Raw genomic sequence first — 25,754 nt, 5'->3', positions numbered from 1 at the left:
AGATGGTTCATAATTACCTCTAATATTAATGATCTTCCCCTCAATTAGATGAATACATGTATTAGAATTATTTTCTTTTTAGCAGATGGAACATAGCTTACTTGACTACATGTAATAATACAGGCCTGAAGAACTACATTCCAAGACTGCTTCAATATGGTGTCAAAAGAATAAAATGGAGAGAAATTACAATATCTCTGAAGAAACTGCATAGCCTCTGGAGAAAGAGCATTCATCCAACCCAGCTGTACTTGAAAGATACAACAGCAGAGAAAGAGAAGGCAGGAGAATGGTGGGGATTCTGGCATTTTTGGTCGCTCTGCTGCTGGGTCTTCAGTTGCTGCATTTTTTCAAACAGCTCTGGTCCTGTAGACGGTACCCTCCGGGGCCTCTTCGACTTCCTGTCATTGGAGGTCTGTGGAAGATGGCGTCCAGGTTTGATCATGATACTCTGATTAAGGTATTTGTTTCTAAATAATTAGGCAACTAAGTAACAAGGAAAAACCCTGAAAATCCCTTCCTTTTGGTGGACATGGATGTGGGAATGGAGAAGCAGAAGGGGGTAGGGAGGAATCTTTTTTTGAGTGCTTGACTTGAATGCACGAGCAGCCCAATTGTTTTTGGAGCCCATCAGACTTTTGATTGCTTATCCCTGTTAATTTTACCTAATACTGGCTAATGGAGTGGACACGCTTTGAAGTATTGTGGGAATGCACCCTGAGTCCTCATGCAATGCCCCCAGCCCCCTGTGTGCTTACTGGTGTGCCAGAGTCCTTAAAGTAAGGAGCACCCCCCCCCATTCCAGACTCTAAGGTACAACAGCACACACTTAGGGGGACTGGGGCAATTGCATGAGCCCCCACACAGTCCTTCAAAATGTATCCACTTCATTGTTTGTTTGTTTAATAAATTTGTATATCACCCACTACCAAAGTCTCTAGGCGATTTATAGAATAAAATAAAACAAGAATAAAACAAAACAAGAAATTAACAGTTAAAACATATAAAAATCAGATTAAAACATTCATAAACACACATTAGTGTTTTTTTAAAAGTCAATATGTTAGCCACTATAACTAAAAGGTCAAATGGTGGTATGTTATTTATTTATTATTCTCTGCGTAAACTGTCCTGAGCCATTTAATAATAATATATTGCGAACAGCCTATATTCTGCGATGATATCTATAATAACAGCAACAACATTGATAATAAAATTCAGCCATTCCAGGTCCTTGGGAAGGACTTGATGTCTGGATAAAACAAACCAGTCAATAACACCTGTCTGACTGTGTAAATAAATAAAATAATAATAATAATAATAAAAGTTTCTACCAAAGCATAGAAGGAGAAAGTGCAAGAAACATAGATACACCAAATGGGACTTCCAACTACAAACAGACAAACATCTGCCACAAAATACACCAGATATAACTGTAGCTGAGAAGAAAGAAAAACAAATTAAAATAATCAACATAGCAATACCGGGGGATAGCAGAATAGAAGAAAAAGAAATAGAAAAAAATCACAAAATACAAAGATCTAAAAATTGAAATTGAAAGGCTGTGGCAGAAGAAGACCAAAATAATCCCAGTAGTAATTGGTGCCCTCGGTGCAATTCCAAAAGACCTTGAAGAGCACCTCAACACCATAGGGGCCACAGAAATCACCATCAGCCAATTACAAAAAGCAACTTTACTGGGAACAGTCTATATTCTGCGATGATATCTATAATAACAGCAACAACATTGATAATAAAATTCTGGCATCCCAGGTCCTTGGGAAGGACTCGATGTCTGGATAAAACAAACCAGTCAATAACACCTGTCTGGCTGTGTAAACAAGAAATAATAATGTACCCAGTTTGGTCTTCAACAATATTTATTATATTTTTCTACTTCTTTGCAAGATCCTGATACATGTTTATAATCAACTCCATTCTTATTACATGCTCCAACAAAATGCACTGGAAGTTCCATACATCTTTTAAAACTTGAAAGGTATATAGTGCCAGTGATATAACACCTTACTGAAATTTTTCTTTGCTGCAACAGCAATAGATTACTAATAACCTTCAGTAGGTGTACAATTACATTGCTTTTCAGTAATATTCATCTGAAACATTTTCCCCATCTATTTTTTAATAGTATCATCTGTCAATGCAGAATTCACAGCAATTTCTTGAGATAAATTACCTCAGAACAGTAGTACATCTGCGGGTCACCTCCAGATTTGACTACTGCAATGTGCTTTATGTGGGGCTGCCTTTATACATAGTCTGGAAACTGCAGTTGGTCCAAAATACAAGATCTTGGTTATAACCTATAAAGCCCTAAACAGCTTGGGCTCTGGGTATTTAATAGAACATCTTTGCTATGAACCCCTCCTCCCATTGAGATCATCTGGAGAGGTTCGTCTGCAGTTGCCACCGGTTCATCTGGTGGCTGCTCAGGGATGGGCCTTCTCCATTGCTGCCCTGAGGCTTTGGAACATGCTCCCTGCTGAAATACGGTAAGAGCCTCCCCATCTCTTACAACGTTTAAAAAGGCAGTCAAGATACATTTGTTCACCCAAGCTTTTAATTCGATATTTTTAAAGAGTTTGATGGTTTTTAATAGTTTTATTGTTGTTTTAAGTTTTAAATTGTTGTAATGTTTTAACCTGTAATGTTTATTGTTTTGTTGTAAACTGCCAGAGACTTATAGGCTGTATACAAATATGTTAAATAAATGAATAAATGCTTTGCACATTTTGGACAATAGCCCATTTTGAGAATGGGAAGAAATACACAGCAGTTCCCCAAATTTAGATATAGGCTAGGATTAACATTTCATCATTTTAAACTAGCATATTTTAATCTGCATCTGGAAATGCAGCACGATTAAAACCCCCTTTGTCTCAAGGCGTAACTCCTCCATCCCAGGAGGTTTTACAAACAGGGCTTCCCCCTCCCCCTGAATCCACTCCTGATTGAAGTGTGCCAGTCTACATATTTGCTGGATTTAACCCAACCTCCCTGTGGGCTATCAGGGACCAGGCCAGACACGGCTTTGTTTTTCTCTGAAGGGAGGCTGCGAATTCTTGCTTAGCCTGAGTTATGTCTGGGGTAAAAAAATCATCTATTTCCAGCAGCTTTTGAATAAAACTCCAGGGCTGAAGGTGTTGATGGAGGTGCTGATGGCTATGCAAATGGTCTATCTAGTCCCTCGAATTAAAATGCCTTGAATGTGCTGCGAAGCAGATTTGCTCTTCAGACACCTCGAGGCATAGAGCCATGTGTGAAAAACCTCCAGGTTATTTACTCGAGGGTGCTGTTAAAAAGCGTGGGGGTGGGGGAATAGGCCAGCAAAATGAAGTTTGGAAGTGGGATTGATGGAGGAAATGGAAATAAAGATGAAAAGGTAACAGTCAACAACCTGAGCTCGAAAGGAAAACTAGGAGGGAGACTGGACAGTGGGCTGAAGGGAGAGGGAGGCTCCTGAGGTAAGGAAGGCTGAAACCTCATATGTGAACCTTGAAGTAATCTAGTTTATTTGAACGTAACATTTCTCTATTCTACTTTGACTCAAATGGCAGCTGGCAACGCATTATGGGGACATTTACACTATATGGTTAGGAGATCGACCTATGGTAGTACTTTCGGGATTCCAAGCTGTGAAAGAAGGGCTGATCAACCATTCAGAAGATTTCTCTGAGCGAGCAGTGACTCCTTTTGTTAAGGCTGCAACAAAAGAAATGGGTGAGTTATGAAGAGTATGGGTTTCCCCCCTCTCCAGATAAATAATATAGGAATGTCAAGCAAAAGGAAATATTTCAAGCTGCAATCCTAGGCACACATTTCTGGGAATAAGACTCACAGAAGCAAAAAGGACTTACTCTGAAGCAGGTTGATTTATAGCTGCTTACCTCATAAACACAAAGTAATCTTATGCAGATTTAACTAAGGGTTTACAGCCTTAAGTGGCGCAGTGGGGAAATGCTTGACAAACAAGCAGAAGGTTGCTTATGGGAAACACCTATATCAGGCAGCAGTGATATAGGAAGGTGCTGAAAGGCGATGGTAAACCCCTCTTGTATTCTGCCAAAGAAAACCACAGGGCTCTGTGGGTGCCAGGAGTCGACACTGACTCGATGGCACACTACCTTTTATTCAGAAGCAACTCTCTTTTCTAATCCTTCCCCTCCCTTTTTCTTCCTGATCCCCCCCTCCTCTCTACAGTATCCCCACTGGCACAAACTTCTCCATAACAAAACATAAAAGATTACTAAATAGACCACAACACAGGTCCAGCATCACAATGGGGAATTATTGGAAAGATTTGGGGGGACAGCCTTCTAGAGGGGCTCATTGCTGCCCTAGTGCTTCCCCAGGAGGAAGGGTATGACCACCAATTTTCCCCCACAATGCCTGCAACTAGCAAGATTCCAAAGCATTCTAGGAAAAAATGGAACCGCCTGTAAAAATGTGTTTGGGGGTGGGTGGGCATTTCCCCCCAGAATGCTCTGGAATGATTGCAGGGGCATTTCTAGACAGCAGGTTTTACCGTGGGTCTATTGTGAGGCTTTACTGCAAGTTCGAATTTGTTCCAAAAAAACTCGACACAAAAAGTGGATTTTTTTAACCCTGGACTTAAAGTGGGCTATGCTCTCATGCACAATGGAACATCCAGAATTGTGTCTAGAGTACTTGGAGGAACTTTGGGGTAAATAGGGTTGACATATTCAAGCTTCCCAAATCCGGGTGGTCTAATTTGCATATCAGTGCATTTGAAATCCATGTACATCCGGGTGGAATTTAGTAGCTGGATGGAGGAGCCAAAATCCTCCAACCTGGAATTTAGGGGGTACCCTAAAGGGGACATGGCAACCTTAGGGGTAAATGCTCCAGACATTGAGGAGGAAAAGGTGGCTGCTACCAGTAGAGAAGATTTTTTTTTAATTTGTTTGTTTATATTTATATATTGCCCTTCATCCTGAGACCCCAGGGCAGTTAACAGCAAGATAAAAACAATTCAATAAAAACATAACAAATGCAGCTAAAAATTTAAAAAGAGCAAACCACAGCTTATTGGCCAAAAGTCTAAGTTAAAAGGGATGCCTTAACTTCTCTTGTTGCTGCCACTGCTGACAGCACCACCAGAAAGAATCAAAGAAAGAAAGAAAGAAAGAAAGAACTACAGTCAAGATAAGCCTCCTTTGTCCTAAGGAGGGGCACACATAATGCAGGGAACCACTGTAGGTCTTGTTCTGTAAATCAGCTTGAGATTTATCCAGAAGGTGAACTCTGGATCTAGCAATTAGGGATGTGCATGAATCGATTTTTTCATTTCAATTTGCACCCAAATTGAAACACCCTTGATTTGTTTGGGTCCAAATCTGACACCCCATCACCCCAGATTCAATTTGTACCCAAATTTCCCGAATCCGAATCTGCATAGATTTAGATTAAAAAAGGATCCTGGGGCCTAAAGAGTGGGGTGGTGGTGGTAGTGCCCAATGGGTGGAAGCTACCACCCAAATTTCAAAGAAATTGGGCAGAGGGTGATTTTTAAAGAATTTTTGAAATTTACACATCTTTAAGATTTTTCCCATACAGAATAATGGGGATTCGAGCAACCTTATAGCTCCACATGGGGGGCACCAGGTTGGCCTAGAGTGGGGTGTGATAGGTGGTAGTGCCCAATGGGTGCAAGGAATCTACCAACCCGATTGCAAAGAAATTGGGCGATGGGCTGATTTTAAAAGAATTTTTGAAGTCCTCATGTCTTTGGGGCAGATTCAGGGCAGAAAAGGGGCTTCAGGGGCAGAAGAGTGGGTCGGGTGGTAGTGCCCCAATGGATGCCTGCTACCATCCAGATTCCAAAGGAATTGGGCAAAGGGGTGATTTTTAAAGAATTTGTGAAGTTTGCGTCTTTAAGTTTTTTCCTCCATAGGGAATAATGGGGATTTCAGCAGCCCCATAACTCCACATGGGGGGGACCGGGGTGGCCCAGAGCGAGTGGTGGTGTAGTGTACATAGGATGCCAACCACCCCCATACCCACAAGCTCATGGGGTACTGGTTTTGTTGTTTCTGAGGTGTTCTGAGTGTAGATGCTGGGAAAGCATTCTCTGGTAGCAAATGAGAGTGGATTCACTGCTTGTCATTGAGCAACATATCAAAGCCTATGGCACCAGCACAACCTATTGTAGATGCAAGTAATCTAGTTTGAATAAAACTGATGATGATGCTAGAAGTCACAATATGACCCAATCTTCATTGCAAAGAAGTACACACACACACACACACACACACACACACACACACACACACACACACACATACACACACACACACACACCCTGTCCTGTGCCCATCCATGAGGTCTCTAAAATACAGACACAACAACAATCTATCCAAGGCATTTGAATTGCATAATTGTGCTAGCATCTCCAATATAATTCTCTCCCAAAGTGTACTTCACAGATTCATAAAGGCGTCTCTCCTAAGTTACAAAAAATATGGTTGAACTGTGGCCACTTCAAAAAGAGAGAGACTATTTGCGTACCCTAAGAAAGAAAAGTCTTGCTTTTATAAGGAAAAAGTGGCAGGATTTTGACCCCAAAACTCTAGATCCACTTCTCACAAGAGGTTGTAAAACTGGCCAAGTGCCTCAACAATGTGAAGTGTGTGGTCCTGTTCAGACACTGGGGTCATTCACACTAGGAGAGCCTAGCCCGATTTTTGCTATACGTGAGAACCACTGGGCTCGGCTACAAGCCCGGTGGTTCCAGAGCGGGTAACCCGCTCGGGAACCCCTGGTAAAAAACCAGGTTTGCGGAGCGAGCGCTCCGCAAACCTGTTTTTTAGAATTGTGAGTAGCCGCGGTGCGGCTTCGTGCCATGCCTACTCATGAGTAGACCCCCGGCTGGGAGGCTTAAAAGCAGCCTCCCGACTCGTGGGTCTCCCCAGTATGCCCTGCATGCTTGCGCAGGGCATACTGGGGCTTGTGGGGATCGCGCGGACCCCGAGCTCCCCAGCCCCTGCCGGCTCTGTCACGGAGCTGGCAGTGGCAAATGTGTGGGTGGCTGATCTGGCCGCCCAGGGCTCCCTCTCCACTCTTGAGCAGGGAGAGTGGGCTTAGCCCACTCTCCCTGCTCACCCTGCAGAACCAGCTCTCACAGATCGTGAGACCTGGCTCACTATCTTGTATGAGTATACATATGTCTGTACACTCATTTATGTTTGTGTGAATGACTATACCTGCATTAATTTAAAAAGGGAACCTGAGTAGAGGCCCCTCAAATACAGGATACAAACAGGACACGTACTGCTGTACCTGTAGTCAACATAATACATGCGTAACTGTACTTGTGTACAGATCTGTATGTGTGTGTACTGTACACTTGTATGAGTATTGCACATACCATGTGAATAGGGCCTGTGTGTTACTCCTGTGTTTACCTTAAATAACCACATTTTGAACCACTGACAATCACTTCAAGGTAGGAATTACATATAAGTAAAGATAATACAAACCAGCTGATTCTATGGTAAGGGTGGCACAGTATAAACCCAACTGCCCAAATACCAAATAATACAATCTATAACCTTTCTACCAGACCCCTGGCACAGATGGGTTTTCTAAGAGTATAAGAAGCATGTGAAACAACATGAAGTGCTCCTTCCATACTTGCTTCCACACAACTTTGAAATCCTTCTGGACAGATCTGAATTACTGGTGCAAGTAGTAAAGAGGGATCTGTGTAAGCATGAGAGAGAAATCTATATCTGCATGGAGATGTTTATGCCTGTACTTTGCCGAACTACATTGGTGAACAAAAATTTCAGCATTAGACAAAGAAAAGAATAGAAAATTAGAATCTCGGTTATAAGGCAAGTTATTTTACATCTGGTGAAATCAGTGGGACTTAAATTAATAGTGAGTCATGACTGCTTGGTTTCCAGCATTGCACAACTAACATTTTCTGGACCAAAACCTATAGTCTGCAATGTCAGTGAGCAGTGATTCTGCTCAGATGTTCTTATATACATAAGCCAATCCTCAATCTCAATTTGCACCTCCAGGGAGTATTCTTGAGGCCTTTTCAGGTGATCACTTTAATAGCACCCTATTTGCAAGATACCAGATTTTTCAAACATTCAAACGGCATTATTACAAATTTTTATTATTACAAATTGTTAAATTGTTTTAAGTTTTTTGTATATGTTTTAAACTTGTTTTATGCTATTGTTAACCGCCCAGAGATGAAAGTTTGGGGCGGTGTACAAATCTGACAGATAGATAGATAGATAGATAGATAGATAGATAGATAGATAAAATACTGGTAGACTTGAGATTATGTAGGGGGGAAGTAGAGTATAACAGTGTGTACGCGCTCTGTGAAAGTGTTAGTGGGTTTAGGGTTAATTTTTGCCATGGCCACAGAATGCTGCAATTGGGGGTGGGGGTAAATGGGCACAGGGAGGAGGCTAAAGTCTGTGCCTTTCTGACCACTCGGAGCCTGTAGGCTGCTGGGCAGAGAATATTAATACTAATATATTATGGGCACAGAGGGCTGGAGAACAGGCTTCTGTTTTTTAAAAAAAATCTTTGGAAAGGGGAAAAAAAACAGAATATTGTTTTAAAATCACGCGACTACGCTCCCCTTCTAACCGCCTACTAGTACTAGCTAATGGGGATCCATCCCACACAGAACCCCTGTTTAAACTTCTTCTAAACTAAACAACAAACAACTTTTTAAATTCAATTGCAACCCAAAACCTCCCTCCAAACAGGAAAAAACCCCAAGAACACAGAATTCCAGAAGGTGTGTGTGTATGTGTGTGTGTGTGTGTAAATGGGGTACACTCACTCAGACTAGGGCTTCACCCACATTGTGTGTCCAGTTTCCCACTTCTGTGGTCTGGTCTCTGAGTCGACTCTTTCTTCTTAAATCTTCTCCTTCAGTCTTCCAATGGTGCGGGGGCTGGGGCAAAAGCCTGGAAAATGTGGCTGGCCAGGTGGCCAGTGGCCACAGGGGCTGGGGCTGGTGGCTGGCACAAACACAGCAGGCACAGGCAGGCAGCGATTCTCTCAGGAAGGGGGTGAAAAAAGAATTCTCTTCTCAGGAACAAAAAACAAGCAATGCAGCAGTTATAATCCATTCCCAGGCTGGCATGCAGCAGCAGGGGGGCAGGCAGGCTGAGCTCAGGCTGGCAAGGCAGAAGGCAATAGGTATGGCATGGCAAGGCAAGGCAAAGCAAAGCTCTCTCTCTCCTCCCACAAGGCAGAAAGGCAGAATGGTGGATGTTGCCTCTTTAAATCTAAGTGAAAATCCCTTCTTGAACTCCCCCCCCATCCATGCCCCTTCTTCGACCCTTTCCCTGACCAATGTGGGGTCAGTCAAGAGTGGCAAGAACCAAAAGACCCAATCTGGAACCAGGTGGAAATCATCAGCAGATCAGCCCATGCTTTCATTCACTGATCTGAAGCTTGAAAGGGCGGGGAATTCAAATAGACGTCAAACACAAAATGAAGTCTACTACACGGAGATAGCCACAAAATGGAGGTCCAAAACAAGAAAACCTTTGGCTCCGAAATTTGGGTTATTTGTTTTGGAGCTGAATCTTTCAGGACTTGCAGACTGGCAATTTTTTGTGTGCACAAATCACCCGAAACAGGCAGATTCGGATACAGATTGTTCTGTACCCGAAACATTTCGCACATCCCTACTAGCAATGTTTTGGAGACATGGAGACACCACACATTCTGTTTTATAGAGGTTATTATTACATATGCCAATGTAATAATAAAAATATAATATAATATAATCTTAAATATAATATAAAACAATAAAGAAGAGGTGAGGCAATTTTGATTCAGGTCTTTGCGGAAGATACAGGTCTTGAGGACGTGCTTAAAGACTTGCTGGTCCACATGATCTGCAGTCCTTCAGCAATGGAGGAATGCCTGCAAGTCTGCAAGGAGCCTTCAGCATCCCTACACTGAAGGCTTCCTTGTGAAGCACACTGGGCACAAAGGGGGAGGGGAAAGCGATGTCCATTTCTCTCCCCTCCCTCCCAAAACTCTCCCCATGTGTATAAATGTCTTCCTGAGGATCATGCAGCCCTTGGGAACATATTTATGTGTGTGGGAAAGGATTTTGGAGGGAGGGGAGAGATGTGAAGATCACTCCCACTCTGCACCCAGTTTGCTGCACAACAAAGAGCCTTCTGTGCAAGCAATAATTTCTCATTTATCCCTGACGGTGGTAGGTATAACATTTTCAAACGGGCACACCTGGAAGCAACAGAGACGATTTGGGCAAGTGACTATGCGGAAGTTGGGACTGGGAAAGAAGGGGATGGAGCGCCAAATAGCAGAGGAGGCTCAACAGCTTGTGGAGACTTTTGCACATTCAAAAGGTATGTGATACTACTAATACTGTGCTGGCCCATGTCCCAGTCTGCAGAAATCTTTCTGTGTAATCTTTGCACATTCCAGATATAGCTTGATGCTTTCCTACTTTTTAGGCCTTTTCACACAACCATCAACATCAGGGTAGGAGGCCTTGTCTAATGGTTTGCATGGTGTGAACTCACAAAAATTCCTCCAAACAAGGTTGCTCAAAGCAGGATAGCCTAGCTTTTATATCCTGCTCTTAAGCAAGTAGTAGGAGAAGAGAGCTTTCCTATCTTGCTTTTCTGGTTGTGTGAATCCACTCACCTGGAAACAATAGAGAACTGTGGTTATAGGGGCTGCCATCCATGAATGTACCGCTCTGCAAAGCAACTCTATGATCCTATACTTTCAGCTCCTTCAGCTGGGCTGGGCCTGCCTCCTGCCCCTTCATGACCAATGAAAGTCCAGCTGCTGATGAATGAGGCTTTCCAGCCTACTGGCAGCACAAAGCATTCGGGGAAGGTCTGCAAGGCCTTTGGAGGACTCTCTATGCTACCAGCTTCCAATTTCAGCAATGGATCCCTCGCCTGCCTTACTCGTGTATTTTCTGGGTTTGCTGACAAAAAAGATGTTTCGATCATCTCTTGCTAATAGGGTAGAAGCTCTCTAACCCCCAAGCCCACCCCCATATGGTTGTGTGAAAGACTCTGTTGTCTAATATAAAAATAAGTTGTAGGATAGCTCAACAATATTTCTAGGCTCAACATGCAGTCCTACTCTCAGTATCAGTTGGAAAAGCAAGATGAATATGAATGCAAATAACTTGATTTACAGGGCAGCCATTTGATCCTTCACTCCCCATCACTAATTCAATCAGCAATGTGATTTGTGCTATGGCTTTTGGACGTCAGTTTTCAGTTGAAGACGGAGATTTTCAGACTCTGATAGAAGCCACTCAATTTGCCTTAAAATTTGGAGGCAGCTACTTTCATATTGTGAGTAATCTTTTCTTTCCTGCTTAGTCAGACAGGTCCTGGCGCTCTATAGCTATCATAGTAGTTAGAATGGTAGATGTATATAAGGGAGACCTGGGTTGCAGTCACTGCTACGTTTTGGGCCAGTGACTATCCCACAAGCTTACCCATATTTCAGGGATTATAAAGATAAAAAGGGATTGGGGTGATACACAACACTGAATTCTTTGGAGAAAAGGTGGGATAAAAATCTAAAAACAATTACTTACCTATACATGGACATTTTAGATACAGGACATTAGGTAGTTCACATTTATTTGTTTAACAATTTTCAGTTCCACTTCTGTATAAAATCCCCCAGTTCGGGTCGGACTTTTCCAACCCCTTCTGAAGAAAAATCAAAGCTCTCCCCTCTCCTTGCAACCGTGGCTGGGTGTGCGTGTAAACCCATCTCTGTCCTATCTGCCCACCTGCGTGCCTGCCACATGCATATTTAATTTTTAAAAAGGGTTTAAGAAAGGCATTTTTAGCCTATTATAAACTCACTATCAGCAGCTGCCAGCCGGTTTCCAGATTTTTCACGTGATTCTCTGTCATTACATCTGTTCCTCTGAAACTCTCTGGTGTTGTGTTACTTCTCTTCCGGGTTCAAATAGTGAGTATCTATGGTTATTTTAATCCCCCCACTTCTTGTCCTGTTTCTGACCCATCTCCAATTTTGATCCTGACCCCAATCCCGAATCCATCGTGACGTTTGGAGGGGTCCAAAGGACCCCGAACCAATATTTGTGGAGTTGGTAAAGGTCAGGTCAGTCCAGACTTCAACTTTTAGGTCTGTATACTGGTGTGTGTGTGTGTGTGTGTGTGTACACGCACACACAGTTGATTTTTTTAAATTAACAAACAGGATATAATGTGCAAGACATTTTGGCTTCCACCTTCTTCAGTTGCCCTGATGTTATATAAAGGGTTCAGTAACTGCTGTAATAGTTATAGAGTGTCTGTGATGGAGGTCTTCAGCAGTCTAGGATTTGTCAGGCCTGCTCAACTTAGGGCCCCCCCAGCTGTTTTTGGACTACAACTCCCATAATCCCCAGTCACAGTGGCCAATAGCCAGGGATTATGGGAACTGTAGGCCAACATCTGCAGGAGGGCTTAAGTTGAACAGCCCTGTTCTAGCCTTTCCCAGAGAAGGCTACTCACAAAACACTTATTTGGTGGCATTACTCTAATGACATCTTTATGGTCTGGAATAATGGCAATTTTTAAAAAGAAAAATTTAAATATTTCATGAACTGCATCCATCCCACAATTACATTCACATTTAATGGCATGACTGATAATCCAGGCATCTCATTCCTTGATGTCCTCCTCACTATTGACAATAACAAAATGATCTGTACCACAAACCTATGGGAGGAGAGCCGATCTTGTGATAGCAAGCATTAATTTGCCCATTTGTTAAGCAGGATCCATCCTGGTTTACGTTTGAATGGGAGATGACATGTGAGCACTATGAGATATTCCCCTTAGAGGATGGGGTTGCTCTGAGAAGAGCATCTGCATGCTTGCATGCAGAAAATTCCAAGTTCCTTCCCTGGCATCTCCAAGATAAGGCTGAGAGAGACTCCTACCTGAAAAATTGGAGAAGCTGTTGCCAGTCAGTGTAGCCAATACTTAGCTATATGTTCCTATGTTACTATGTTAGATGTCTACAACTACCTTAGCTGGAAATCATGTCATCCCAAACATATCAAAAAAATATAATCTACAGCTTTGCTCTTAGAATCAAACGTTTCTGTAACAACCAAGATAATTCTTTTTTTAAACAAACAAACAAAACTTAAAATACACCTTTTGCAAAAAGCTTCTGCTGGAATTGTTTTCCACACCAAAGAGTCTAAACACTTTTAAAAAAAAATTCCTAGAACATAAACTGAGTAGTACCTCACTGCCTTGCAGATAGGAGAGGGGGTGTAGTTGGCACATGGCAGTTGACAGTTGGAACTGTCCAAAGACAGTCAAAATGAACAGAAGAAATGAAGGTGTGTAATGAAGGCACCAAAAAATCTAAACACTTCAAAAATTCCTAAAAATATAAACTGTGTACCCCAGTGTGTGTGTGTGTGTGTGTGTGTGTGTGTGTAGTTGACACAGTTGGCAGTTGGCACTATCCACTGACAGAAGAATGAATCCTCATAGGGATTCATTATGAAGAAAAGTTATTATACACCAAAGAATCCAAACACTTGAAAAATAGTGACCACACATTTTGTTCTATCAGTCCACTTCTACAAGGGCTAGAGCTTAGGTTTTTTTTTTGGGGGGGGGGTTATGAAAGCTGAGAATCCATGTTAAGGTTAGGATAATGTGACTTCAAATCCCCATTATTTCCTATGGTGGAAATATACAAAATAAGTAAAAACTAAAAAAAAATCAACCAAGTGCCCCACTGCCTTGAAATGTGGTGGTCAGTGGCACCCATGGGGACCTACTCACCATGAATATTTGGTGCCCCAGGTCATTTATAAGTGGTCCAAATCGATCCAAATCTGAATCAAATCAAATCCAAATTGTATCTGAGGTGATTTGGGGGGACAAATTAGGACACAAAACAAATCAGGGGTGATTCAATTTGGGCACAAATCAAATTAAAAAAATTGATTTGTGCACATCCCCCTACCCGTGAGTTTCATGGCTGAATAGGGATTTGAATTTGGATTTCTCTGGTCCTAGTCCAATACTCTAACCACTACACCACACTGGCTCCACAGTATGGAGGAAAAGGAGTTAATTTTCACAGTTGCTGCACCCTGAGTTGACACCTTCAATGAGCTGCCCACCACAACCCCAAGAACCCTTTCCTGGTCAGTCCCCATCACTTGACTGTCCATCAGTATATATCTGAAGTTAGGTTGTTCTTGGTTATTACTCCACTGAAGGGGGTTTCAAGCAAAGCTTATTGCTCATTGACGATATATGTTATGCCTGGACAAAAGTCCTGTAATCGTTCTCAATGTCTTAGGCCACATCATGGAATCACAGAATTATAGAGTTGGGGGTCTTCTAGTCCCCACACCCTGCTCAGTGCAGGAAACAACCACAGCAACTCTGAGAGAAGACTGTTCAGAGGAAAATCTCACCACTGCATGGAGTAGTAACAGGATTTTGCTTTCATCTTTCCTGTAGCTCTATGAAGCATTCCCATGGCTTATGAATCATCTCCCAGGGCCACACCAGAAGGCACTTTCCTCCCTCGAGATTGTGGTTTCCTTTGCAAAAAAAGAGATAGAAAAGCACAAGGAGTACCAGACTCTGCATGAACCCCAGGATTTAATTGATTTCTATCTACTTCAGATGGAGAAAGTGAGTATGTGGATATATCGCTCATCCAAAAAGTCATTAAATTCCTGGCTATGATCGAACCGTGACATCTGTAGGTAACAACAGGATGTTCTGGGCCTATGTTCAGTCTTCTCCCTGACATCTCCCTGCAAAGTGACCTTGAGTATAGACACTAACATCACACTTTATAATAGCCAATGCCACAAATAGAGGAGGGGGTGGGGGTTCATTCTCACTCTTCTTGGACACTGAAAGACTGGGCCTGGGGTTTCCATTTGCTCTTCATGGAGATGCTAACCCCAGGACAAAGAGTCCCTTGCAGAAGTGGGGTTTAAGAGTAATATAAAAATAGCTGCATTAACAGACGCTCCCAGAATATCCATTTCATATGCACAGGAGAGAAAAAACAATAAATGTGTGGTGACAGCAGAATTACCCCACAACGTCACACTACTCAGCTCACATTAAAAACAGCAACCTTAACTCCACAGCTGCAAGTGGGGATTTAAGAAAAAAGCACCTCACACAGATAATCAAGGAAGGGGGAATCTATGCCTCGTAATATAATTCCTGCACATATCTCTGATTCTCCCTCCCGACCATATGGAAAAGGTATGCAATGGTAAACAATCCTCTCTGGTGGTAGTTCCTACACAGGACAGAGAAATGTGTACTTTTCAGAAAGAGGAGCCTTATTGGCCATTAACACTCAAATGCAAGTAAGTTCCTGTCATGTACCAGTGAAGACAGTGAGTTTTCTGACACTTTTGTTGATGTTCATCTGCAGGGACTGGTACCTACAAACACACAAGTCTGCTTAAGCTTTATACTGTGACAAATCATTGGTCTATTTTGTTTAGCACTGTCTACACTGACTGCCTGGCAGTGGCTTTCTAGGGTCTCAGGCTAGGCTTTTTTCCTAGCTCTATCCGGACATGCCAGGGAATGGACCTGGAACCTTTCTCATGCAAAGCAGATGCTCTGCTACCTAAGTAAGGACAGACATCTCTCATGGACACAAGGACTGAGATCTGGTCGAGGTAATGGAGTTCTCTCATTCAGATTCAGCGCAGGGAGAATTTAGGGGAAGTTGGCCAGATTTCATATTGGTACCACACCCAGGATAAATGCCAACTACAACTACCTCATATTTATGTCTAGGAAGATCAGTTCTCAAACTATTGGGTGTGCCCCCCCTTTGGGGATATGGTGGGACAGAGGGGACCTGTAGGCAGGTTATAGAGTTCCAGGGAGGAGCTGGATCCCTAAGGCACAGGAAGTCTTCATTGTCCCCTGCTAGCTGAGCAAAGAGGCCCCTTTTTAAAGTGGTGATTCTCTTTATTTAGCAGGGGGAGAGCAACTGGCCCTATCCATCCCCAGCACAGCATCCCTCCAGTGGCTGTTGCTGGTGTCTACTTTATGTCTATTTTTTTTTTTTTTAAGATTGTGAGCCTTTTGGGGACAAGGAGCCATTTTCATTCATTCATATCTATGTAAACCGCTTTGGGAACTTTTGTTGAAAAGCGGTATATAAATATTTGTTGTATTCTTTCATTTGAGGAAGCCTGTTTGGGCTGAATGTACAGGCAGTGAACCCTCACTGATCTACATTCAATTTATGGGAGTAACTGCACCCTCATCTCAAAATGTTTGGGAAGATGGGAGCTCAGAAAGAGGCCCTGCTTTAATCTCCTGAGATTTTCCTGTGCATGGTGCAGGAGCAGAACAGAGATGTCCCATTCTATCCTTCTAATGCCAGTGTGGGTTTACTATTCCATTCCACAGATCCTCACATGCAACCGCAGGAGTGCAAACATATGCACAGGATTGCATCCAAGGATCTCCTCACCTTTGATACATGTCTTGGTGCTGGGCTAAGAGGGACCCAGGAAGTAAAGTGGATCTTGAAGGAGGGCCCTGTAATTAATTATAAATGAACTCCCACCATTCCTTTTCTCAACAACAGAGCAAAAATGACCCTGACTCTACTTACGATGACAACGCCTTGGCTCATTGTATTTTGGACTTCTTTATCGCAGGGACAGACACAGTCTCCACTTCTCTGCTTTGGACACTGCTCATCATGGTAACTCATCCAGATATCCAAGGTGAGAGAGACTTGTGCAATGGGAACAAGAACCTCTCTTGGTCTCTCTAGGGAAGAACCGGTTTGATTTGTTCGTAGTGGAGTTGAGTCAGTTGGTGGCTGGTAGAGCCTGGGGCAGGTGGGGGTGTGCGGAGCTGAAGGCGGAGTATACCTTTAACTTCCGGTAAACACTCCCATTGCTGTCATTTGACATCCCACCTTCTGTCATGCTGATTCCTCAAATGGTCACTGCACATGCACATTGGGCAGCTGAATGGTGGTGTGGGGCACACGGCTTGTTGCCTGAGCAGGATGCTGGGTAGCTGCGGTGGGAGCTTATGCCAGGAGCTTTTTCAGATGACAACTTTATAGCCACTTTACTTTGGGAGTGAGGGTGGGTGTGCATTCACACATTGGCCAGATTAACCCCGATGTCCGTGCAGTCTTTCAAATATTCGGGTTTCTTTCTCTGTATTGGAACCTAGCCCAATTTATGTCCGGTCTTTAAAAAAATCATCTTTTTGCATCCGTTATGCCCTGAACTCACAGTAAAGACTTGCGGTAAACCCATGGTAACACCTGCTGTCTGAAAAGCCTCCAGGAGTTAAAGGTATACTCTGCCTTCCGTGCCACCCTCTCCTTGCCCCAGTCTCCACCAGCCACCACTAATTTGAATTCCTCTAAGATTTCAAACATATCTAATGGGAGGAGAGCTGGTCATGGTAGGAGAACTGGTCTTATGGTAAAGTAAAGTTGTGCCGTCGAGTCAGTGATGACTCCTGGTGACCACAGAGCCCAGTGGCTGTCTTTGGTAGAATAGAGGGGTTTACCATTGCCATCTCCTGCGCAGTATGAGATGATGCCTTTCAGCATCTTCCTATATCGCTGTTGCCCAATATAGGTACATAGGAAGCTGCCATATACTGAGTCAGACCCTAGGTCCATCTAACTCAGTATTGTCTACACAGACTGACAGCAGCTTCTCCAAGGCTGCAGGCAGGAATCTCGTTCAGCCCTATCTTGGAGATGCCAGGGAGGGAATGAAACCCAGCCCACTTTCACCCGGTCATGGAACCACCGGGCTTACGGGTGAGCCCAGTGGTTTTCTGGCAGCTAGCCCGCCTAAAACCCCCTGTGACTAAACAAGGTTAATGGAGCAAGCACTCTGTTAACCTCATCCTTTTGATTGTGTGTCAGCCGCGGCTGCCTGCAGCCACAGCTGACACACTCAGGGTGGGAAGGAGAGGGTAGGGAGGACCCCAAGAAGGCACTGTGCACTTATTGCTGGTCTACGACTGAAATAAAGTTTTACTTACTTACTTACACTGTGCATAGTGCCTTCCTGGGGTTTTGGGGGCCGGGGCATTTCATGGCAGCACTCCCCTTCCCCCAACCCCTGGAGCTCCCCAGCAGAGCTGTGGCTGTCCGTGGCAATGCCTGGCTGGAGCGGCCACTCGTCTGGTCAGCTGATCCAGCCACCCAGCCATGAGTGAGTGTTTGTGTGTGGGGAGAACGGGCTAAGCCCACCAAACCCCATCTGGCACTTCACATGGGCCGTGTGAGCACCTCAATCACTTCTACCCAGGTTTTCCTCGTACCTTGCTTCCACACAATCGAAAATTGGTAGCACACGCAGCTCCCAAACCCAGTTAGAACACAGTTTTTGATGGTGTGAATGACCTCAAAATCTTACATAGTTCATTGAACAAATCCATAAACAAGACATAATCAAGATCAAGTGCTTGGTATGATTCAGATATCTATATTGATTATTTATTTATTTATGATTTGATTTGATTTGATTTGATTTGATTTGTATTCCGCCTTTCCAAAATGGCTCAGGGCAGTTTCCATATTGATGACTGGAAAGTATGCAAATAAAAGAGTGAATATTGGCTGCCAGCAGATATTACCAGTCACACTTATTCTTTCTGGCTCCCAGGAGACTCCCTGTTTGCAGTTGCATCTGCAGGCTTGGAGATTGCAAAATGAAGGTGTGTAATGAATCCTCATAGGGATTCATTGAGGGAAAGTTATTATACATCAAGGAATCCAAACACTTGAAAAACAGTGACCACACATTTTGCCCCATAACTCCACTTTTACAAGGGCTAGAGCTTAGGTTTTTTTAACATGAACGCTGGGAATCTGGGGGATCCGAATCTCAAATCAATTTGAATCAAATCAGGCATGATTTGATTTGTACCCGAATCTAGACAATTGACCACAGGGGTGATTTGTTTTGTCTCCAAATCACCCAAATCAGCAAGATTCGGTTACAAATAGATTTGTACCCAAATCAATTTGCACATCCCTAGGGGACAAGTCACTTAGTTGATAGTGGGCTAGTTGCCCCTAGATTTGGCTGCAAAGCAAATCGGAACGGGAACCCTCCTAGGCAGGGGGTTCCAGCTAAGCAGACTCCAGAGTTAACTCCAAGGTCAATCTAATCTTAGAGCGAACCACCTCGCTCCCTTCCCTCCCTTTCACAGGAGATAGCAACATGCTAACAAACAGATTATGACAAGCAGGGAGAAAGCAGATAATACAGTGAAGTAATGTTCTCCCCATCACAAAGGAGATCAGTCAGTGACATGGGCCTAGAGGTGTACACACTGAAATTATTGCTAGGATTACTGGAGAGTCCTTCCCAGTATGGATATTCTTTCATGCACCTGCATACTCTGATTTTCATCACCATCAGCCTTGCACAAAAAAGGTGATCCCCACATTGTCACACCCAGGAAGAGCCATCAGTAACAATGCATTCCACCCAGGTCTACCCGGACAATTCTAGACATCAAAGCATGACAGTAGGAATGTTCCCCCAGGGCATGTTTTGGGATATAAGTATCCCCAGTTCCATGATCCAGTGTGCTTCCTTGTATACTCCACCACGTGCTATACTTGGGAATCTATCCAGCAACCTTCTTGTTCACTTGTATGCTATACTTGGGATTCCACTGAGCATTCCATATGCTCTCTTGCAACCTACAAAGAGCTTGAAATCACTATCTGGATTGGTCCTTGTGCCAATCCATTCAGCTTGTCTCACACCTATAGGAAGCTGGACCCACAGAGAAGCCATTCTCATGGGCATCCCTCCTCATACTAATCCCTGCACCCCTCCTGCTTTCCACCATGCTGAGGTGGAAATTCTGAAATGCTGAGCAAGATTCTACAGCCCAAAAATCTTGTCATCCAGAACAGGTGAATATGAGCCTTCACCCCTCCTTGGGCCCTGAAACTATCTCTGCTCCCCTTTCTTAAATCCAACCCCATCAGTCTCTCTCACTCTCTTGCTCTCCTCGGAAACTTACACCATTCAACATTTAGCTAAAACTCATTGTAGCTGGTATATTTGGAAACGTACTTTATTGCTTTTTAAGTTAGAAACACCTCATTGTTTCTGAAACAAAGCTTCCTTTCCCATTATGTACCTCAGATAAAGTCCACAAAGAGATGGATGCGTTTGGTTCCTCTGGCTTAATTTGCTACCAAGACCGGAAGAAACTGCCCTACACCAATGCAGTGATTCATGAGATCCAGCGTAGTAATTATGCCTTACTGGCTGGGTTTCCCCGAAGATGTGCAAAGGATGTGAACATGCTTGGTTTCCTTATTCCCAAGGTATAGGACATCACTGTGGTTGCACTCCTAGGAGGAATGAGCTTCACAAGATGGCACTTTAAGGGCCGAAGTACAGGTTATGACTGAGATACTGTGCAGCATCCCATGGGCATCGCGAGCACTGCAAGAACAGCTGTGTGCTCATAAAACTGCATTTGTCACAGTTGCACAAGAGCACTCTTGCACAGATGCATGAAGTTTCACAGAGTTGCCCAATGGATGGCCATTATTTCCCATGGCTAGCTATCACACAGACAGTCATGCAATTCCATGCATTTGCACAAGAGCACTCTTGTGCAACTGTGTCAAATATTATACAAAGTTTTACAAGCACACAGCAAGTACTGTGTTGCTCACAATGCCCATGGGATGCTGCACAGTATGTTGACTACCAGGCTGGGCTTCTGACAAATGTGTAGTAAAAATGTGTAGTGTTCATTTTTTATACGTGAAATAGCAACTGTGGGGCAATAAGGGCTAAGATGCTCCAGAATGAGTTATTTCATCCTTTCCTTTCCTGCTGCAATTCGCATGAAAATTGTGCTGTTGAAACTGAAAATTTCACCCAGGGGAGAAATTTGCAATAGTCTGCGGGGAGAGTGGGCTCAGCAACACTACAGAGGATTTGAACTGAAGTATGTGCTGTGTTTTCTTATTAGCCCAAATTAGTCACCATGTTTAGCAGCTTCTATCACCCAACACATCTGTTGTTTCTTTTTCATTTTTGGGAAAGTGTATGTCAGGCAGTATATGGAGGCAAAGGAAGGCTTTTGCAAATTCAATGTTTAGTAGAATGGATGTATAAATTCAGATGTGTATTTATTCATGATTTCAGAAATTTATTCATACATTTCTTATATATATATAGTGGCTGACATCCTAAGCACTGGTGCAATGAGAGAAGCACCAGTGCTTCTGAAAAGTTCAACTAATTCAGCACCACTGCGGGCTCAGCACTGGGGACAAATTTTGGCAAACCCCCCCCCTTATCTAGGAATCACTCTATGCCACCCAAAAATATGTCTCTGAGGATTTCACAGCCTCAAGGATGTATTTTTGGATGGCCCAGAGGGTTCCTGGGGTGAGGGCGGTTGTCAAATTCCCCCCTCCGCACACATTAGCACTAATGCAGCATTAATCTGAAACTTTTCAGAAGCACCAGTGCAACACTGGTGTTTCTCCCATTGCACCTGTGCTTCATTAGTCAGGATATCAGCTATTAGAAATTTGTTTATCCTTTACTAGACTGAGAGTCCATTCCATTAGAATGAAAAAGAATGTATATCTTGGAAAACGGCAAAGATTAATATTGGAATAGTGAGGGTCAAAGTGAAATGTGTTGCTTGAGATATAGTCTGAGCAAACCTTCTTCCTTACAGGAGGCCATTGTTTTTCCAAACCTACGCTCTGTTCTTCTTGACCCCGAGCAATGGGAGACCCCTGAAGAGTTCAACCCAAATCATTTTTTGGACAAGGATGGACAGTTTGTGGCCAGAGAAGAATTTCTGGCATTTGGGGCAGGTAAATGCAGAATTGATTTCTAGCCATGACAGAGGTTTGTGTAATGTTTCAAAGAACAAAGAAAAATTTGTTCCAGTGGTGCTGGGCTTTTAAGAATGATCAACAGCAGTTATTCCAATACCTAAAATATAATAGGCCTGTTCACACAGTCATCAAAATCAGAGTAGGATGCATTCAACCCTGGTTTGCATGATTGTGTGAACTCACAGAAATCTCTCCAATCCAGGTTGCTCAAAGCAGGGTAGGCCAGCTTTTGTACCCTGCTCTTAATCAAGGTAGGAAGAGAGGAGAGCAATCCTACCTTGCTTTTCTGGTCATGTGTTCATATTCCATATTTTTGGGGGTGAAACAACTGAAAGGTTAATTAAACTGGCTAGCATGTGATGTTATGAAATAATCACACACACACACACACCCAATAAGTGTTCTTACAACTCTTATACAGAGTCAAACCATCTGCCTAGTACAGTCCATTCTAGTTGCCAGCAGCTCTGGAAGGGTCTGGGGTCTTTTTCCAGCCCAGTTATTTGAGATCCTCCTAGCTAGATATGATTTCTGCCATCCAGCATGTAAAGCTATAACTCCTTCCAGTTAGAAAACAGCATACCATTGCCAACATTCTGTCTTTTTAAAAATGCTGTTTTGAAAATGTCCCCTCAGTGTTCTTGCCTGATTCACAGGGGGCAAAAATGAGGATGCACTTTTGGAGGTTTTCACCCAAAAGTGTTTTTGGAAGATCATGTGATGTGGTCATCACATTATTAGTAGTGGGGAGCCAGCGTGGTGTAGTGGTTAGAGTGCTGGACTAGGACTGGGGAGACCCAAGTTCAAATCCCCATTCAGCCATGAGACTTGCTGGGTGACTCTGGGCCAGCTACTTCTCTCTCAGCCTAACCTACTTCACAGGGTTCTTGTGAGGAGAAACTTAAGTATGTAGTATACCGCTCTGGGCTCTTTGGAGGAAGAGTGGGATATAAATATTAATTAATTAATTAATTAATTAATAATTTTCCAATGCTTTCTGGGTTTAAAAATAGTAGTAGCACGACCAGGTGCTGCAGTTGTGCTACTGCAGCTACAATTTGCTGTATATCACTTTTCAACAAAGTGCTCAAAGTGGTTTAAACAGAAACATAGAAACATAAGCCAGCCAGCTAGCAAATAAGAAGGAAGGAAGGAAGGAAGGAAGGAAGGAAGGAAGGAAGGAAGGAAGGAAGGAAGGAAGGAAGGTTGGTTCCCAGTCCCAAAGGGACTAGCAATCTAAAAGAAAATAGAAGGTAGATAGTACCAGTCCTGCAGCACTTCCAATAGGTGGGGCTACAACTCGGGTACGGCATTAAAGAATAAAAGAGTTTAAGGCTCCCATGCTATCCTCCCCCAAAACTTCTGTGCAAATACGTATATCTGAAAGTGCACCCTCATTTTTTCCATCTGCGAATTGGGCATCAAAAATGAGAGGACAAACCAAAGTGAGGCCTGAGTCCAGAGCACTTCCAAGCTACGTAACTGTTCCTTTGGAGTGAGTGCAACCCCATCCAGAACAGGAAGATCTATCGTGTCCCTTGAAGTATGACCCCTTACCATGAGTATTTCCGCCTTGTTTGGATTCAGTTTCAATTTATTATCCTTCATCCAGTCCATTACTGCCTCTAGGCAGACATTTAATGGGAATATACCATTTCCTGATGATGATGATGTCATGGAGAAATAGATTTGGGTGTCACTGGCATATTGATAACACCCAGCTCCAAATCTCCTGATGATCTCAGCCAGCGGTGCCCTGAGGGACACCATACAATAGCTCTCATTTCGGAGAGCAACTATCTCCTAGTGACACCATCTGGAATCTATCTGAGAAATAGGAACAGAACCAATGCAAAGAAGTACCACCTGTTCCCAAATCCCACAAATGATCTAGAAGGATACCATGGTTGCTAGTATTGAAAGCCACAGAAAGGTTCAAAAGAACCAACATAGTCACACTCCCTCTGTCCATTCCTTGGTAGAGATCATCCATCAGGCTATCAAGGCTGTCTCCACCCCATAGTCTGCTCTAAAGCCAATTTGAAATGGTTCTAGATATTCAGTATCTTTCGAAACTATATGTTGATCAGCCACCACCTTCGCAAATACCTTGCCCACCCAAGGGAGCTTGGAGATTGGCCTATAATTATCCATCACTGAGGGCTCTAGGGCTTCTTAAGTAAAGATCTCACAATTGCCTCCTTCAAACATAGAAGCATCCTGCCCTCTCTTAGTGAGACATCGAGGCGGGTCTCACGATCAGTGAGACCTGCTTTGGCCGGGTTTGCGGGGAGACTGGGCTAAGCCTGCTCTCCCTGCAAAAGAGCAGGGCGGGAGCCCTGGGTGGCCGGATCGGTTACCAGCTCCGTGACGGAGCCAGCGGGGGCTGGGGAGTTCGGGGGCTGCGTGAGCGCGCAGGGCATACTGGAGACACCCCCGGAGCCGGGAGGTGGCTTTTCACCTCCCCTCCGGGGGCTTCTCACAATTTTGAAAACCAGGTTTGTGGAGTGTTCGCTCCACAAACTTGGTTTAAGGGGAGGGGTGCTTAGGTGGGTTCACTGCTTACTCGCCTACTACTACTTGATCTCAACCAGGCCCTCTCACACAATCTCCCTGCTTGATAATATAAGCCATGTAGCCATGTTGGACAAGAGTCAAGAGAACAGGTGGTAGGACGCTCATTTCCAAGCAGCTTAGGGCTTTAAAGGGAGGTATGGAGGAAGCAGTGGTTGTAATAATGGAATCATATTGAGAGATGGGATGGGCTTTGTCCTACCTACCCAAATTCCTTCCTGAGAGTCAAAACTAGATCCTGACCAGGGTATCTGCACTGCAGAACAGCTTATAATTCACTTGCTGATTCCCCTTATTTCAATGGCAGGGCATCGCACATGCATCGGGGAGCAGCTGGCACGGATTGAGCTCTTCATCTTCTTCACCAGCCTGCTGAGGGCGTTCACCTTCCAGTTGCCAGAGGGAGTGAAAGAACTGAACAAAGTGCCTATATCAGGGATCACAACACGCCCCCATCCTTATCAGCTCTGTGCTGTTCCTCGCTGCAGTACATCATAAACCATATAACTGAGTGACTTATTCATGGCTGTGAACTGCTCGCACCTTCCTTTTCACCTGAGACAGCATTCTGTCATGACTTGCACAAACTGACTCTGACATAGAAGTTCTCCACTCTGTCAGCATTGAGGCCAATCTGATGATGATATTGGTTGCTGCTTTAGTTTGCTGGCCCCCGAGCTCCCCAGATCCTGCCGTCTCTGTCTTGGAGTCGGCAATCGTGTGGGCAGCTGATCCGGCCACCCAGGGTTCCCTCTCCTTTGCCCGCTCTCCCCGCTCACCCGAAGAAACCGGGTCTCACGGATCGTGAGACCCGGCTCGGTGAGCATTTGAAGAATATTTTTAAGCTCAGCATCAAATTTGCAGAACTACCCATCTCATATTCTCCCCCCAAGAACCTTCAGATAATATTTTGAGGCACATTAATCCCACATTTCTCCCTGAAGTGCTAAGGCAAATTTACCACTCCTCACAATACTCCCTGTGTATGTGAGCTTAAAGGGTTTCAGTTCCTAAATGACGCCTTTTATTAAAGATTGAACCAAGAGAGAACTAGCTCTACTCCTGAGCTAAGTTAAAACCTCTATCTGGAGCCTTTCTCACCATCAAAAGTGAGGGTGGCCAGATGAGAAAAAAGCCTTGCAAAGCTTACCTCTCCTGCAGATGATCATCCTGTAGTATTGGGCACATGGATCGTGCGCCCAGGCACTCTGCCACTG

At 43.8% G+C, this 25,754-nt stretch overlaps 1 protein-coding gene across 1 annotated transcript; it reads left to right on the top strand.

The window, feature by feature from the left end:
• Positions 1-289: 289 nt before the first annotated feature.
• Positions 290-25,035, top strand: LOC128350837 (cytochrome P450 2J2-like). The gene is made up of 9 exons (XM_053309609.1): positions 290-460; positions 3,576-3,738; positions 10,257-10,406; positions 11,218-11,378; positions 14,547-14,723; positions 16,669-16,810; positions 20,234-20,418; positions 21,798-21,939; positions 24,845-25,035. Exons 1-9 carry the CDS (start codon positions 290-292, stop codon positions 25,033-25,035), a joined length of 1,482 nt encoding a protein of 493 aa, XP_053165584.1.
• The last annotated feature ends 719 nt before the right edge of the window (positions 25,036-25,754 follow it).

The sequence above is a fragment of the Hemicordylus capensis genome, chromosome 3, assembly GCF_027244095.1.
Source record: "Hemicordylus capensis ecotype Gifberg chromosome 3, rHemCap1.1.pri, whole genome shotgun sequence".
Taxonomy (NCBI): domain Eukaryota; kingdom Metazoa; phylum Chordata; class Lepidosauria; order Squamata; family Cordylidae; genus Hemicordylus; species Hemicordylus capensis.
The sequence above is the reverse complement of the archived record's forward strand: the minus strand, read 5'-3'. Positions and strand labels throughout refer to the sequence as shown.